At 42.0% G+C, this 18,899-nt stretch overlaps 1 protein-coding gene across 10 annotated transcripts in view; it reads left to right on the top strand.

The window, feature by feature from the left end:
- Nucleotides 1-18,899, top strand: part of lrba (LPS responsive beige-like anchor protein) — a 165,948-nt gene that overhangs the window by 121,379 nt on the left and 25,670 nt on the right. For all 10 annotated transcript variants that reach the window (XM_058641137.1, XM_058641128.1, XM_058641130.1 and 7 more), the window contains 3 exons: nt 3,533-3,673; nt 4,887-5,006; nt 7,098-7,250. In XM_058641137.1, the coding sequence (XP_058497120.1) occupies nt 3,533-3,673; nt 4,887-5,006; nt 7,098-7,250 (414 nt within the window). The remainder of the gene's footprint in view (nt 1-3,532; nt 3,674-4,886; nt 5,007-7,097; nt 7,251-18,899) is intronic.

Below are 18,899 nucleotides of genomic sequence, written 5' to 3'. Positions count from 1 at the left end.
TTTTTATTTCTCCCAGAATAGCTTTCCCCTCAGTTTGAGGCCACATCATTTCTCTGTTTGTCTGGCTTCATGTTGCCCACTAGGTTGAAGTGTGACAGTTGTACTCGCCCCACTAACACACGCGCAGGCTCACACAAACACGCGGCCCTTCCTTCACTTTCTGTTTCTGCTTCTGCACTGAGTTTGGACAGCTCAGCCTCTGTGCTCAGTCAACCCTCGCAGCCTCAGGGACCGAGAGAACGGACGGGAGATGGGAGAAAGGAAAAGAGAGACAATCGGAGAGCAAATGGAAGGAGGAGGAGAGAGTACAAGAAGAACTACAACATCATTTGCTGTCCTCATTCTCCTCAGACGGTGGAATAGCAGTAGAGAGAGATGGGAGGGAGGGAGGGAGCGAGGGAGGGGTTCAACCTTTTATTATTTCTGTTTTATTCATGTTGTTGACGCGTGTGTGAAATCAGTGTATGACCACTGGACCATGGCAGAATGCAGTGTCTGGAAAAGGGCAGCCCCCCCAAATCAACCTTCACCCCCCCGATTCTCCACCTGCAATCATTCCTATTCTGTTTCTTACCTTTGCATTCTAATGTTTTCTGACCTTCACAGTTTAGATCAGAGCAGCGCGTACGTGTTCCTCGTTTTGGTTTCTCCTTTCACTCCAGTTACGTTTCCTCTTTGTTGTCTCTCACTCTGTCCGTCCTTCTCACCCCTCTATGAATCTGTTACCCCCCCCCCGTGTCACATTGGTGGTTGTCTCTTGTAGAAACGGGTCATCTGAGAAGCCTCTAGTGACATTGAGAAGCCAAATTGCCTTGAATGTCGCGTGTGTGTGTGTGTGTGTGCGCGCGTGCATGTGTCACACACTGTCATCATACCCAGAACAAGAGGCCACACAGAATTTATGTTCCTCTCTGCCAGAGCCGTTCTGACCCCAGGGACTTTCTTATCATAAACTCTAACCTCAGCCTGACATCAAACGTCGGGCCCCGAGATAACATTGTAGTCGCGGTGAACTCACACTACACACAACAGCCTGCAAGTGTTGTAACTGTGCTGTTTTCTTTCTGCATGTAATGCATGTAATGTCTGTAAATCCCCCCCCTGACATGTACGTGTCGTACACACTGACGGGTATAGAATGAATATAATTGGTCAGTTGGGTCATTCAGTTCAACCCACAGCAAAAGCATCTTCATTCTCATTGTGCTGCGGCAAACAATTAAAAGAATTGTTCACGTCCTAAACCATGGATCGGTTTTGTCCACATTCACATGGCAACAGAAATAGTGAGGATTTATTGAGCATTCCTTGTACCTTTGTGCTATAACCTACTACTCACAGTCAGATCAGCTAATGGTGTATTGATTTCACCATACGTGCCCCATATGTTTATCCCCCAGGCCCTCCACACTATTTTCACTGTTTAAATAGGACATTATACATAAACACTCCTTTCAAAAGCCTCTTTTGATTTATGACTCAAAGCCCTGGTGATGCTCAAATTGTTGCTACACTATTACACTTCATCACCAGTGGCCCATTATTGTTTTAAAAGCAAAGCAGTACTGGGTAATGTTCTTATAATAGTCCTCAGGAAGCTTCATGTTGTTCCTGCGGGCAGGAATGTTTACACATTTAAATATTTATTTTATTATTTTTTTAAATATCTGTGTTCTTATGTATATTATATATATTATCTTACAGGACACGTCCTACAGGTTGATATACATGCTCCTATCTTGGGTCCATATTAATTATCAGTATCAAGTTTTAATGTATTTAAATGAAAGGGATTGATTTCACCTGTTTTTTAATAAGTGTGTGTTATATTACAGTCATAATATAATATGATTTTAATCTTGAATCTTTAATTTAATTTAATCTCTAAATCCGATGTGTTTTTATGACCTGTATTACCGACACAGTGCTGTAGCTTTTAAACGGCTTTGTTACACCCTCTGTGTCTCCACTGTGGAAGAGCTGATGAGAACTAATCCGAGATTAATTTTCTGATGTTTACTCCTTGGCAGCACGATTTCTCTCTGTAGCTTACCCTGTAGTCTAATTAAAACTATGAGATTGGTTCATTTATCTGAGAGCTCATCAGAGCGCGCTATTCTTCGCCACAACATATTAGGCCAATCTCTGGTGGGGCAGCAGCAGGTGTTCCATCAACACACTGCCGGGCGCGGCGCTCTGATGTACGGCGCCGTCACCGCCGCTCCGTTGTAGCTACTGTAAGCTGAGAGCGCCAGCCTCACAGTAATTTACAGCAGTAAACAATGCTGGGCACACACAAACCAACAGCTCCCACATGCACCCGCACACAATTCTCCTTCTCTCTGTCACTGTGGCACTTCCAGCCTTTTTTTTTTATTTTATATGCCTCCTCTCCCTTTTCTTTTTTTAATGAGCTGACTGTTATTAGGGCTATAAATCAGACAAATGGGTGTGATGTATAATTCACTGTGTGTACTCACCCACCCCCAGTGGCCCCGTTGAAGCCCACAGTGTATCACTGTCAGCGCGGCGCTGCACACTGTTTGTGGCACGAGGCATTTGTGCTTTTTCACAAACCCAGAGACGCTGTTTACAAAATAAGGTGAAAATATAGCTACAATCAGTGTGTTTGCGTAAGGCTTTTGTGCGCCGCCTTCCTTCTGCACACAAATACATGTGCACCAGCGTGTGCTCCATTATACTCGCACACAAAACAGTAGCTATATTACAGATCAATATGAAAGCCTGACCCTGGATGAGTCTTGTTGTGACAGGCACCCAATGATATGAAAGAGATTCAATTGATCCACGTCCTACTCGGGCCTCATCCTCAAAAGGCCATCATTCCATTTCTATTGATCTGGTCTGTGTGCATGTATAAGGTGTGTGTGTGTGTGTGTGTGTGTGTATGAGTGAGATGGGGGGGGGGGGGGGGGGGGGTTAGAGGGAATGAGGCACAGCAAGCTGAAGACTAATAAAAATTGAACCAGCCTGAAAGTGATCTCTATAAATGAGTATTTAAATAATAGCCAAGTTGCACAGGGTTATTGGTTTTTTGAGAGTGATGGAAAATTAATGCAACTTAACCATTTTCCCTGACTCCTAATAGGCCTGGTGGCCAGTGTATTAGTTTCAGATTAATAAAAGTAGAAATTAAAGGAATCCACAGGCCCAGTTATTGATATTCGTGCTGGGCACTCTTTCATTGGAGGACATTAGTTTTCTCTGACAGGTTACAGCTGCAGGGGCTCTGTTTCACAGCCTCTAAAAAGCACTCTGTGGGCGAGGATTGATCTCTGTCTGAAGGGAAACATCATCTAATATTCATTTGAGATTGCACAAAGGTTACTAGCTTCATTTGCTTTGCCACCATTATGCTGCTAAAAGTGGTCTTTGAATATAGCCACAATAAAATGTGGTATTGCCTCTTGTGTTTTTTTTTTCCTACCCTAAACTCGCATGTTTGTCACGGCTCACCTTTGTCTAAAAATCTATTTAAACCCCCTAATATTGTACATGTTGTCTTCCACAGCCCATTGGTGCTCTGAATCCTAAGAGAGCAGCATTCTTTTCAGACCGGTATGAGTCCTGGGAGGATGATCAGGTACCAAAGTTCCACTATGGCACCCACTACTCCACCGCCAGCTTCACCATGATGTGGCTACTCCGCATTGTAAGTGCAAAAATAGATTATAGGTTACCATCTTTGGAAAGGTCCACAATTATTGCATTTATTACCATATTTCAAAAAGTAAATAAAGAAATATTTGGATTTAGATTTAGATTTTCTGTATAAATGTATATCCTTTGTTGTGTATTGTCGTCGATTGATTCCGAATAAGACCATGAAACATATCGGACTGAGAGCGTATGCAAATTTTGCAGCAGTGCATATTGTTTTTTATGTATTGTGCACATAATTGATTACACTCTACGCTGTTATCACAGAATAATAATACAGCAGCAGCAAAAACAATGCAATTAAACGTCGGCCATGAAAAACAGTATTTCTTTTCTGAGAAGAAGAATTATAAGAGATTTGATTATCTTTTTTTCACGGAGCATATTCAGTGTATGTTGCTCACAGCAAAGCTCTCTATTGCTACCTTTGTTGAATGGATGCCATCAATCTTTCCATATTGCACTCCGGGGAGAGGGAGGTTACTAAGTTTCTCCAATGTGCAGTTTTCTGCTGTTATTGTCCCAGTAGCTCACTGTCTCAGCGACTCCCAGAAGAGTTACCTCATTGATCCCTGCACATCATTAGAGGGCTTATTCTAAAGCCTCTTTACCAGAAACCCTTGCTTCTAACTCTCATTTAAAGATCAAACTAAAGAGTAACTGAAAACTACAGTAATTGTAAACCCTCGCTGTGTATTTTTGTTTTAGAGTGCACTCAGTCTTGTTCCTTTGTTTTAAAAGCAGAATCACTGGAAACACTGTTTAATGTCTTTCACCTTTTTCGTTATTTCAGGCTGACTTAATTAGCTATCCATAATTTTAGTCCGTAGCTCTGGCCAGCTTATTGTGTTCATGTCACTTGTGGGCTGTTATGTCACATCGACAGCTATTGATCTGTTCTAACAAGATTAGACATGATTAGAAATGCATCAGTAGCACAAGTGTATTGGCTTTAGTCGCTCACTGGGATCATTGTTATTTCACTTGTTCATTTTTTGGATCCCAGTTAATAGGGTGTGTAAAAAGAATGGATTTGCTTCAGATCTTTTGAGCGTTTTATAGAACAGCGGGCAACGCCGACTTTTATTGTATGCTTTTATTGCAGGCCCTAGCCAGGGATTCTATTTTATTTCTATTGTAGCAGCTTAATAGGTGTCAGCGGTTACAGCAGCATACTGACCTCAAATATTTATCCTGACCCACAGGAGCCCTTCACCACCTTCTTCCTTAACTTCCAAGGAGGAAAGTTTGACCATGCCGACCGCACCTTCTCTTCAGTGTCACGGGCCTGGAGGAACTGCCAGAGAGACACGTCTGATGTTAAGGTAATCTGAATGGCCAAAGATTTTCCAAAGCATTTGGACCTTTTTTCCTTTTCATATGCTTGACTTGTAAGAAGGTTAGGAGTTAGATCAGATTAAGACCTGAGCTCTGCAGGTGAAAAAAAAAAACCCATCCAGTCTCCACACTGACAAAGAAGAAAATGTTTCAAAAGAGTAATGTTCAGTCACTACCAATCTTTGTCCCATTGCTATGAAAGCTTCCTGGTCTTCTGATCAAAGCGTTAAACTAATCCTCATCTGTCCCAGCTGTCTGTCTCGGATTCAGCCAGCTATAACCTGGACTTGAATCCCTGCCTGTTGGGGCCCAAACCCTGAGCTGTTGGAGCTGTTGGATCTGCCCTGTAACAGCGCAGGTCATTCTCATACTGAGGGCCCTCGGAACCCCCGGCGTACGCTTTAACTGCCCTCTTAAAACATTTACAGCTACAGTCAGACATTCTCTGTCAAAGCTGGGTTTTGCTTGGTCTTTTGGCACTGGGTCACTGGATGGGGCGGTGGTGTTGGGGGTTTTGACGCTTGATTGCGTTTACCACCCCCCACATCCCACCGATAAAACATATGGATTGTGTTACAGCGTAGCTGGCCAATGCTTGATTACGAAAGCCCAACAACAGCTCTCGTTTGCTCTCTCAGTCTCTACCTGTCAGTGTGGATCAAACTGTGAGAGCTCAACTCTAGATCAAAACACAGGGAAATCTGGACTCTATCACTTTGTTTCCGTGTTCACTTTGAGTTTTTAGCATATTTTTGAATGAAAGTCCATCGACTTTCTCCACTCGGACGAACACATTCATGTTCTAGCAAAAGAGGAATTAGAAACTAGATGTATCAATTGAGTATGCTAAGTACCCCATTTAGCTTTAGCACTGGAGTCATTGATAGCAACTCTGTCCCTGCCAGAGGGCAAAAAGCCCCAGTGTTTTCATACCTCGCTGGTAAAGAAGAGGTGATAATAGCTTACAACACCCAGATTCAATGTGTCTCTAGCCTGGGCGACGCTAGCATGACCCCCATTCCCCAATCCCCTGACCCCCAGCCTCAGCCCAAAGGCATCAGAGGGGGGAGAGAGGAGAGAATAGGGTTTAGAGATAGCAACAGTGGAAGTGTAGCAGGGAGCCCAGAGGCCAGAGCCCCTTCCAGTGACCCATGACAGGACAGGATTGGGGATCAGAGGGGCTGGCCTCTGACCAGGCCAGAGCACAGGGGCCACTGCACATAATAGTCCATGCAAGGAAGGCTTGAGTCTTGGGGAGTGACGTCCTCAATGTTTTGTTGGTGTGTGTGTGTGTGTGTGTGGAGGGGGGTGTACTTGCATGCATGCGTCCTGCAGTCAAATTTACAGCAGACAACAGCCAGCTAACCTGGGTGAGCTGGAGGCCTCGTTAAGAGATTGACCTTTGGTTTGAGGTCAGGTTTTGTGGAGTGAGGAGATTTCAAAAGCGAGGAAGTGCTGTGTTGTTTTAGGCTTATGTGTTTGCTTGCTCATTTGATTGGATGTTTTCGCCCCATTGATGAAAAGTGGATGTAATCTGATAAGCACACAAGTAATTGTTTGTATAATTAGTTTTTGTATTTTTTTAGGGGTAATGTTGCACATTTTAGTTGTGGTTATTTATATGTTGCCATGCTGTCAGCCGAGTGTGGTGTGTCAGCTCTGATGTCAGACATGCTTTGTTTACAGACAACACTACTAACACTTCAAGACCAAACAAAAAAGTCACACAAGTTAGAGGCTTTGATGGGTGAACAGAGACAAGCAGTCAGAAATACAGTTCACATTAATAACAGTAGAATTAAAAAAAACAAAACTCCACTGTCTGGCTGCTTTAGAAGACACAGAGTAATTTGTAAATAATTTATGAGCTGGATTTATTCAGCGACAGGCCCCCGCTCTTTCTTTTACTTGGACATATTATTCCCTCTTCAGTCATTCCTGATGCTTTTACGTATTCAGATCTACCATTTACTGAGCTACTGTTGTTTCAAACAAAAAAATATCAAAAGTGTCAGTTATTTGTAGTGATGTGTTTTAATGTTTTAATTTAAAATGTCCTCTGTGTTGCCTCTACGCAGGAGCTGATCCCAGAGTTCTACTACCTTCCTGAGATGTTTGTCAATGCCAACAGTTACAACCTGGGGGTGATGGAAGATCGCACCAGGGTCTCTGACGTGGAGCTGCCGCCCTGGGCCAAGAGCCCGGAGGATTTTGTTCGAATCAATCGCCTGGTAAGATGAACTCCGAGTATAGAAAATGATAACACATGCCGGTGTAATGAGCGAGTGGAACACCCAGATTAAGGCCGCTGAAAAGTGTTTACCGGGCCAAGCAGAATGATGTGCGTACACTTTTGGAAAAAACCGTCAGTACCGTATAAATGCGTGCATTTCTGTGTATGACTTTTCATAACAGAACCCAGACCAGTGAGGTCTTGTCAGAGGTTTCTGCCTCTCCTTGTACTTGCTTAGCTGGAAATTCTAATTCAAAGAGACAGTGTTATTTCCTGACCGTCTCACAGTTCTTCCTGTTACCTGAGCCTCCCGCTTCTCCCACATCCCTCGGCTCCCAGATTGATGTCTTGCCCTAGAGATCCAACATCACCTCACCTTCTCTCCGATTCCGACTCGCCATCCCTCTGTCTCTGCTCTTGCTCTGGCCGCATGCGTCTGGTGCGTGTTTCGTGTGTGCAATTGCAAATACGTTGATGCAGTATCCTGTTTCTGATCTCTCCTTCCTGCCTGCTCAGCCCAAGCAGAAATATTCTGTGTATACGCGTGTCGGATGTTGTCAGATTTGCTGTCATATTTCCATTGTAGATGTTCTCTCCTCTTCCACACACTCGCGCACGCACACGTCAGTGTTACGTCGTTTTAAATATTTATTGTCGTAGCCCTGGAGATTTGCAGTTTTGCATTCTCTCACAATCCACGTTCCCTTCCCCTAATTTGTTTTTCATTTAAACACGGACATCGTGTCCTGTGTGACGTGTGCCTGCAGTAGTAATGGGTGCTGATGAGACTGGCTGTGCTCTGTGACCTGTGTAGTCTTGTGGTGGGCTCTGTTAACCAGCCTGCTGATATGACCAGGCCCCTATCATTAATCACTTACCTCTCTCTCTGTGGCTGTCAGCATGGTCTAGGCCAAAGTGGATGTAGTGTGGAAAGCTTTTTATGGTGGTGGTGGTTTCCACAGTCCTATCCACGACTGGGTAGACTATGTTTTTTATCATCTTGCATAGAAACCTGGAAACATCGAGTCATTGAGTGCACAGTTAATGTATTTATGTAAAAGAGTTATTATCAGCAGCTTTTCTCAGTTTTTAAATGTTAAATAAATTTGTACTTAAGATCAGACAAAACAAGTCATTTGAAGAAATGTCTTTTAGCTTCAGAGCATGTGACATTTAATATACTCAAATGGTTAATTACTAATTCAGAATGATTTACTGACGATGACAACAATTCACTTTACATATGCCTTATTTATCACACTAACATTTTGTATAGACTTGTATATATTTGTATAAAAATCACTTAAGAAAAATCAAGTACTTCAAGTGTAATTTAGACTTATCATTATGTTCTATACTCATGTAGAGCCCTCTGCCCATTACTGTAGTCAGCCTGATTGTTTTTACCTCTACTGTGTGTTAGCAATTAGAGATATCGATTAAACATGCAGCCCAACAGGCAGGTAAATGTTCACAGAACCATAACAAGCTCAGTAAAAGGAGCTGCTATTTTAATAGACACACACTTTAAGTTTCAGCATTACATATTCACCGCCCACTATCCCCTCTGAGATTCTTTTATCAGAAAGAATAATCATGGATAAATCATTTGTTTAGCAAAAGTTTCAAATATTTACAGGTTCCAACGTAACAAATGCAATGATTGAAATTTCAAAAAAGTAATAATAATAATAATAGCCGACATATTTTCTGCTGCTGAAAATAGTCATTAGCTGCAATGTTGTGCGGTTTCATGGGCCGGTCGTACAGTACTACAGATCATACACAGACAGACTGGGAAGGACAGAGTAAAGGAGGGTGGACAAGAAGAATAAAGGGAAGAATGGGCCGAGGACAAGGTAGAGGGAGGGATGTGTGGGTGGACAGCTCTCTGGTCATGACAGATAGCTGGCATTAGAGGGTGTCAGCTGGCAACTGTGGTACTGTCGAGAGAGAGATGAGCACGGTGACGAGGAGAGGAAGAGTGAAGGAGTTAATGGGCTGTTTGGCTCTCTTTAGCATGTCTCCTGCTAATGGGCTCACAACACAAGGCTAGACAGCAGGAGAGAACACACAAACATATGCAGATGCGCACATGGTACAAACACACACAAACACACACACACACACACACACACACGTGCCTGCTGTCTCCACTCTGGTTATGAGCCCTAGATGATTAACAGCTAATTAGGCCCCAATCTGGAAAGGCCATTAAAAGCCTCTCACAGTAAAGGATTGTGCCGCTGTGCAAATGGCAGCTGGTTTTTGTGGTTGGGAGTGAGAGTTGCTTGGTCGGATGTCGGTCGACAAACACTACATCAGAGTGTATCCTGGTTTGTGTTGCTCTGCTGTTGGAAGTGTCATTGTTTTAGGTGCTTAGGAACGGTTGTGCGGCGAGACTCACCAGAGACAAAGCTCCTCAGCGTCTGAACCCAGGCGTGAACAGTAACTATACCGAAGTGCTTACAGTACACTTAAATGCTTGCGTGTAAAGGCGCACTCCCTTTTTCTCGGTCCATCAAACACCCATACACACATAAACGCTGACACACCAGGGTCTTGAGGCGGCATGCCGCAGAGATCAGGGGCTGCGTGTTGTTTTTACCAGGAGGTCGAGGGAGAGGTTAAGAACTTGATCCCTCCTCCGCCAGATAACTACATGTCTCTGGGCACTGTCAGCCTCTCTGACATTCCGCTGTGTATGACCACAAGTCACGTCTGTGAGCTGCTAACCATTTGCACAATACCAGGTGATTGTGTACGTGCCTATTCATGCACGTTGGTGCGCACATCCGTGTTTACCAGCGCTGTCATCTGCTCATGCTTCACCGAAGATAGTGATCTGTAGCAGCCTGAGCTACAGTCTGCTCGAGTAGCCGTGTCTTACTGTCTAATGGTAGACTGAGCTAAACAAGACTGACTTTCAGAGGCTGGGATTTAAAGACACAGTAGGTATGCTTGGGGTCTCTCTTTCAAAACAAAAAAAACTAGTTCAATCAAATCACTGAGCCGCGTGGGATCATGAGGATTGTTGTTCTGCTGAAGCGCTCATGCTTTACATGGAGAGCAACGAGTAGTTGTGACAAATAACACACAATAAAATCAAATAAAATAAAAACTAGACAACATACTGGCTAATGGTAGTCAGAATAATTCCTTCCTCACTCTGAAATTTCATAGATGTAAGGCAGAGGATGTCAAGACTAAAAAATGGTCTGTTACCATTATTTTATTATAATATTATAGTTATTTATTTGAAATGTAACACCAAGATTCAGATATTTTTGATTAATTTTGATTATCAATATGAACTATTTAATGTTGGATCTAGTTTAAAAGTAGATTTTTGTGGAGATATTGTTGTATCACATTTTGTTCCATCAGCACTTGCGTCACAGACTAACTTTCAACTTTCGTTGTCTTAGTAGGGTTGCGCACAATCGCCGTCTGATCTCTCTGAGCCCATTTGCTGCTTCACATTCATGTTTGGTTCCTTTCAGTCATCTGCGTGCTTGTAGTGCTGCTGACAGACTTGTAAACCACACACATGGGAGAGACGGGCAGCACATTACTTTCAGCCTTTTCCCCTTATAAAACATCTACTCACTCAAAGCAGTGACAGAGACATCAGCTCAACTGCCCTCACAGAAGCTCAGAGAGACTTTCCTCGTGAAGAATGGGCAGACCCAACTGAGTGATAGGTCTGAATTTGATACTGAGAAGGTTGACCACCTGTCACTGCCCTATGTGCTAAACCCTCAGTGTAAGTAACCTTGACAACTCTATTAAACTGACATTAGAAGCCCGGTTTCAAAATCTCTAAATGTCACTGCTAACCCTTCAGAGCAGTTTTATTATGAAGTAGCTTTTTAATTGTACATTTAAAGTGGTACAGTTCTGCTAACTACAATGACCTTGATATGTGATCTTGGAGGTTTTGTCCAAGCACCCCTTCATCCCCAAAATATGAATATTAGATCATTGAATGTAAGGTTGAACATTGCAAAATCCTCATAGTTCCTGGTACCAAGTTGCTACTCTAAGTTTTAGGACATAAATTTAACAGCTAGTCAAGCAAGAAACTTCATTCGGGTGCCTCTATTCCAACTCCAATCCAACTTTATTTATAAAGCACTTCAACTACAACTGTGCTGTACAACAGAGATAAATAAGATAAATAAAATATAAGAAATGACATCATAGGCCTAGACAACAAACAATAAAACATACAATAAAACAATAAAAGAAAAAAACCAATGTCTCATCCTGGGTTGAAAGACAAAGAGTAAAAATTGGGTTTTAAAAGTGGACAGTGAAGGGGCGTGTCTAACACGTATTGCTCTTTACAATTTGAATCTGGAGGAATTCAAATGACTATGATTAGCTTTTAGTGTATAAAAAGGCTTTGTGCTTTTTTTTTTCTAGTGTTTTGTGTTTCTTCTCTTCCACCCTCCAGTGGTCAGACATCGCAGCTTTAAATAATAATGGAATCTCACATATCTTCTAAAATTGTGATTTGTTGTCATATAGAGGCTCACATTTGTCCTTCCAGCTGTTTTCAAACTCGCCTCAGTGGTTTTGCCAGCAGAGGTTAACGTCTGTGAGGCTGTTCAAGCGCTAACAGACAAACGCCATATCCATCGGAGCCAAATCTCCTCTGCCTCCGACCCTCGCATACTCACTCTATCGCTCCCCTTTGAATGTCTTTCTCTGGAGTTTGTCACTTTCATTTGTTGACAGCTCTTCACACTTACAAACACTTTGTCATCATGGCATCACGGTGTCCAGTATCCTACCAGGTTATGATGCATGTGAAGGTCAGATGTTTTACATGCTAATCTTGCCATGATGATGATGACGATATTATTATTATTATAAGAGTGAGTGCTGTGACCAAACTGTAAAAATAATTGATTACGTATTATGTGTCACTATGCAGAACTGTCCCTGCATTTGAAATGTGAAGGAGAGCATGGTACAGGAGATGAAAGCATGTCCCACATTTCTTTCCCACAGCCAGACATGATAGCTCTCCAGCTCTAGACCACCAGCTACACAAAGTCAAAGATCATCGCTGTTTACATTCACCTCTCATCCACACTGCACTCTCTGATCAGACGCCCATGGGACATACATAATACCATTCCCACCAGCCTCCACGTCTTATTCTCACAGGAACCCCACAGGAATTCATGTGTGAGCTGAGGTACACCACTGCAAGGACCAGTCACTAACCACTGAGATACACTTATGCACTTGTGAATGACTGAGTGAGTGAAAACCTTAATGTCGTCCAGCCCAGCGTGGCTTCATGTAACAGGACACAGTTTACCATGTTAGCCTAGTGCTAATCTATTCCCCTGGTGTCTCCACTGAAAGCCTTGTTGTTGGATGGGAACTAGCACGTGGGGTGAGTTGGGGTGGTGGTGGGGGGGGTTATCTGGCTAATGTCAGGCAGCGCTCACTGTAGGAGTATTGTCATGCATAAGGGCAGACATGTTTACTGTGTGCTCAGTGTTTTACGAGCTATCCCTCCCTTCTTCTGCGCCTCCCCCTCTTCCCTCTCCTTCTTTCCCTTCTCTCCGTCGTCTTCTTCAGTGACGTAATGAAGGAGAGCGATGAGAGCCTGAGAAATTGGATGATCTACTGCTGCTGACATACTCACTCACTAATGTTGTCCTTCTCCCCTTCGCTGCACTCCTACATGCTCTCATTTTACTTCTGCCAAAGTCGACTGAGATGATTGTTTTGCAACATACACTGATTTCCCGCTCCTTCTCTCCAGAACTTTGAGAGATGCCAAAGTTGGCTGGTCTTCCACTTGGGTTCTGACAGAAATCTCCTTCCTAAGTCTTCTAGCTTATAGAGCCTCGTGTTGATGACTACAGCTTTCAATTGCAGCTGAAGACATTTGTACAAATATTCCATACGTTCATGTAATTATGGTATGTGGGCTGCGTTTGTAATCTTCAATGCCACCGTCATACAGTGTTTACTGCTTATTTATGAGGATCTTCTTCCTGAGGTTTAACACAAAGAAACAAAAGGTCATGACAGTTTCTATGTCCAGTGCTTTCTCTCATACACATTTGCCATTAATGGGCTTTCACTGTGGAGTTGAAGAGCTTCTGTTTAGTGGACAAACTCTATCTGTTGAGCCACTGCCACCCCTCAAACTTTGGTTGAATCATGTTATTATGATCACTTGTTAATTAAGTAGCTTGTTTAATAACTGATGTCTTCATCCCATGTTATTCATGTGATGATAAAGTGTGTTACTTAACTAGTGTTGGGTTTTGTTGTGAGTATATAGTGTTGTTTTCTTTAATAGGTAGAGAGGAAAAGGCCAACACACATGCAGTATTCTTGTCTTTTGACATAATACATGCCCTAAATGCAAAGCACTAACCAAACTTCACCAAATCTGAAGTTATTTCGTTGCATTGAGAGAACACGTTAAAATACCCAAACTAAAAGAAATTTTTTTACACTATTGTGAACTTTGAGACAAGTTTACACTCACACTATCTACAATGAGGGGGATCAGCCTAGTCATTCATCCTAATCACCTCCCCGCCTCATACTGTTGAAAAGCCCCCCCCCCCCCCCTTCAGAAAGGCAGAGAGAGACCGTTCAGTCCTTCAGCCAACTCTATAATCACCTGAGACAACAATGTTCCTCTCAACAGCTTTTCAAATAGTCCCTCATTCAGCCTGCTCCCAAGTCTTCCTCAGTCGTCCTGTGTTTAATCAGCTCTGACCTGCTGACTCGGCTTTTGCTCACGCGCTCTAGCTGTGGAAGTGACTTATGGACGTCAGATTGCAGGTGGACAGGTTGACAGTAGAAGAGAGATAATGGATGACACAAATCAGATTATATTATTTTATTTTTTTATTATTTTCTTCTCACTATTTTCAGACAAATTTAAACGTCTATAAAATCCCTTAAATCAGGCTTAATTTGCACTTTAACTTTTTTATTTTTTACTCCTTGTGTTGCATGGCGGTTGTCATGAATCTAAAAGGAGAAGATGAGAACTACAGTGTGATTGCCGTTTGACTTTAAGTCGGCCCCATTTGCTTCATCCATTTACTTCTCAATCAGTTTTGTTTACTCTATTGTCTGTGCTGTAAATTGGACCACTTAGACCTTTCTCGCAGTCTACACCACGCCATTTGTCTGACTGAGGCTTAATCCACTATGACATGTTTGTTTTGGGGAGATACTTTCCCAATCACTGCTCATTCTGCTTCTTTTCACCCCATAATATGATATTCTTGCTTTTCAAGTGGGCGAGGGATCACAGAAGAGATGCAGAGAGAAAGCGGGAAGAGACTCGGGGTTAGAGTTTCGGGTTCCACTTGCCAGCGAGGGCCTTCGTTGACCCGTGGCCAGAACTCTCACAGTTGTGACCTTTCTAATTAGTGGAGCATAAAGGAGGAGGGGGTTTGAAGTAACTCACAACCCATATGGGTTTCTCTTGGTGCGTGTGTGTGAATATGAGAATAAAGGAAATGGTTTGTTAGCTGCACGCCTGCACCGAGGCTCTCATTCCTTACATCACCCATCGCTTTTTTCCTTTTTTCCTCCTCCATGTTTGGGGCCCCCTCTCTCCAGGCTGGCTACAGCCTTCCTCTGCCTGCTTCAGAATGACAATCGGCTTCTCATTTACAGCGAGCTAATAAGCCCTTTAATCAGAGTGCTTGTCAACCTTAGGGCAAGCAACTCCAGAGGAGTTGATCTAAAGGATCAGATGACTGGAAGAAAGAACAGGAGGGGAAAAAAGGAGTAGCACTCCGAGTGAGAGAATAAGTAGAAAGGAAAATGAAAAGGAAGAAGAATAGGGAGTCAAAACGAGAGGGGCGCTAAACTTGCATTTGGACCGGGATAGCAGATCGGATAACACTTAATACTATATTTAAATAAAATCCACAACGTTGACTATGACTCAGCGAACCCTGATTCAACTGCTGCTGCTGCTGCGGCGTTTTGTTCCATGTCAACATGTGTGATGTTTCGCTGCCACACATACGGAGTGTGGTTTTCAGGATGTTTTGATCAGCCTTTACTTAAACAGTCATTTTAGTATACACAGACCTGACAAGTGTTTGCTTTATTCATCCGTAATCGATATAAAGAATAACAGCCGGCTGTTGACAACGCTCAGCATTCAACATGTGCTTTTGGTTACACGCTCACACTATCAGCGACATGTACGCGCAGGCACGCGCACCGTGGGCGCTCGCGACGGTTTTGGCATGCAAATGAGGGGATTGATTTGTTAAGTGACATTTTAACATCCTTACAAACCATTCTCCTTAAGTCCTTTAAAAGGCTTTTTTTTTTATTTTTAGGACCAGTGAGGGTCGGAGGAAAGCGTTCAGTGTCACCTCGTTAAGGCAGAAGTTAAATCCAGACCGTAAAGCTCACCACAAACCAAAGTGAGGCACGAACATGTCACTGATGAAGCCCATGCATGTTCTGCAGACCTGTAGCATGGACAGTCACTGAGCAGAGAAAGATCATCATTAAAAGAGAAATTGGTCACATAAAACACGCCCACTTGCAAGTACAAAAAGCAAGATGAGGCTAAAGACTAGACAGGGGATGAAGATCAGACATTTTCATTGTTTTTCTCCTCTGAACTCCTCTGTAAGCCTTGTTTAATGTCCACCAGCTGGTTAATTGCAATCACTTGGTGTCTCAAATATGGATTTAAGTCCTCAGTCTAGAGTATATCTTTCTTTAAAGCAAAACATATTGATGGACACATAGTTAAAGTGTCTGTCTTTTTTTAGTGTTTTTTTCCCTCAGGCTTTTCTTTCCCACTCCAGCCACGGATGTTTCAGAGAGGGTACGGTAATCTGAAACTTGCACTCAGACGAGTCATGTTCATTGTGATTTGCAACATATTTATTCAAATAATCTCCACTGTCCCGAAATCTGACATACGGTCAAAATAAAATCATGATATAAATTTGAATGAAATTATAAAATCTTTCTACATAGGAGAATGTTATTGTATGAATTATTGTTGCCACTGGAATCACAGTCACTGTGACTCCCCATGCTTCAAAGGTATACTCTATCAAATCTGTAACAACAGAAATGTGGAGATTCTACTGACTTCTACCCCCTATCAGCATTTACATAAAGGCATGCTAAATTATTCATTAATTATCAGAGAGTCCCCTGTGGACAGGGACGACACACACACTGGCTGCTAATTGGCCCATCAATAATCCTGCCTGCTCCTCCTGAAGTGGCACTAGATCCCACCTCAGGAATCTGCTATCTGCCCCAACCTTCTGCTCGACCATCTCCACAGTGTGGCATCACACGAGGAAACATTCCCACACCTGCTCACCTGGCACATGTTAATGGCTTATCAGAACATGGCTGTTCTCTGTACTTGACATGTAATACGTTCTCAGCCAGTATCGCATAAATCTGTCAGTTTCTCACGTGGAAACTTTGCTTTCGCCATTGATTTTACCTCAACTTCCACACACGTGCTATTGAGATGCTGTTTTGTCTGTATTTGTTGACCTTGTTTGGGAGTAAGATCATTGGTTTGTCCGACTTCCAGTACTTTTCATCTTTTTACTGCATCTCTGTGGCACAATCAGTTCATATTAAATGATACTATTTGATTTTAAAAATGGGATGCATGGTTTTCCTTAGATAGTCAGCACGTTATGTTTGTAGCAAACATTTCTCAAATAGGATACAATGTTGTATTAATGTAATTATTTCAAAGATGACCACAAAGAAATACTATTATTCAAATGGGGCCTGTCAGTGATATCCTTTGTTAGATGGAGGTTTACAACACAGGAATTCGTGCAATCAGTTATTTTCTTTCAACAACTTAGATCATCAGAATGTTTCTAATTATTGCACGTTTTCTAAATTTGCAACATTTGGCTGTTGTTGTTTTTCTCTCTCTCGCTCTAGTTTTGCTTTATTCTCATAGGCAGAGGGAGATATTATTAGAATCTTTGAGAATGAATCCTCTGTGGTTAAATTCCTAAACTACTGCTCAGCCTCCTGTTAAACAGATGGTGACAGACCAAACAAAGACGATGATAAAGAGTTGTTTTAGACGGCATTTAAACTTTAACTTTTTCTTACACACTTATATGCATACTGCGTATATACATGGCTTATACAGCCCTTCTTACCCATGTGTTTGCTCTCAATAACACGTAACGACAAGGTGAGAACATGGTTTTACATTTTTTCTAAGTTAATTAAGCATCTATAACAATAGTAATTCTGGTGCCAACACACACACACACATACACTTATTCTGTCTCTCTCCCTTTCCAACATGCACTTGATTTCCATAAAGGCGGGCCTCTGGAGAGGGAGCTGCAATAACATGGCTGTCTTTGTTTCCCCATGCTGATTGACAGTAGATTGCAGTGCACATTAAATGCCCATCAGGCCCAGCTTTAGTTTTAGAAACATGGGAGCAAGGCCTGTCAAAGGTCAGTCGTAGCACATAATGGACTGATCTCTCTCTCTCTCACTCTCACTCACCCACACACACACACACACACACACACACACACACACAGACACAGACACTCTACCAATGATTATAGTGAGTAACATACAATGAGTAACAACATGTTATAATGTAACATTAAAGCAGTGTCCCCATGACACTAACCTTTAAACACACTTATGTACCGTACACTGATTGCAAGTTGGATAGACTGACAGACAGTTGTGTTTCATTTAATTTAATACACTTATTCCCGTATTACCCACGGTTCAGCCCTTATCATAAAATGGTGCAAAGTGAGGCACACGGAGAAGATATGAATCGGACAAATCTCTCTCCGTCTGCTAATTTTGTCAGATCTACAGCTCTCAGAACAGTGCTTGTGTCTAAGTGGGACATTGTCCAAAATACCAATGTGTGTAATAACCATAAACCTACTGTATACATGGATTAGTTTTACACCTGTGACATGCAAGCTTTATACCAGACTGTTTACAGCAGGACTGGGGATTGCTTGATTCATTTCGATAATTAGGCCATTACTGTACTTTTTATTCTGGGACCTTGTTTTGAGAGATATCATCATGGGTTTGAATATTATCAGAAGACGGGATACTCGAGTTTAAACCGCTGTTGTGCAATAACTTCAATAGAATTAGACAAATGGCAAAATTATTATTTATTTGTATATTTATTTATTTATTTATTTATTTATTTATTTATTTATTATTATTATTATTATTATTATTATTATTATTATTATTATTTATTCATTTAAGCCAAGTGCAGTGGTGTATCAGAATCCCAGGCATGACATATATAATGTTTCACAATGGCAGCTCTCATTTTTACCCAGACGTCGTTCTGGCTCTGTCATTACTCCCTCCCCCCTCTTTATTTATTCCAATAGACTCAGAATTTTTATTTTTTTCCTAAAATATGGAAAAATTGAAAACTTCAATTTATACAGAAAACAGTATAAAACTAATTGGTAACAAAAATGCAGTGATGTATCCTAATTTGACCCAATTTCATGGTGTTGTTGTTGTTTAATACTTACTTTCTTTAAAGCCCTTGGAACAGACTGATATTTATTCATTTTCACTCTTTAGCTTTTCATCAGCTCATATT

This window comes from Solea solea, chromosome 10 (genome assembly GCF_958295425.1).
Source record: "Solea solea chromosome 10, fSolSol10.1, whole genome shotgun sequence".
NCBI classification, from domain to species: Eukaryota; Metazoa; Chordata; class Actinopteri; order Pleuronectiformes; family Soleidae; genus Solea; species Solea solea.
This window is presented reverse-complemented; position numbering and strand designations above follow the sequence as displayed.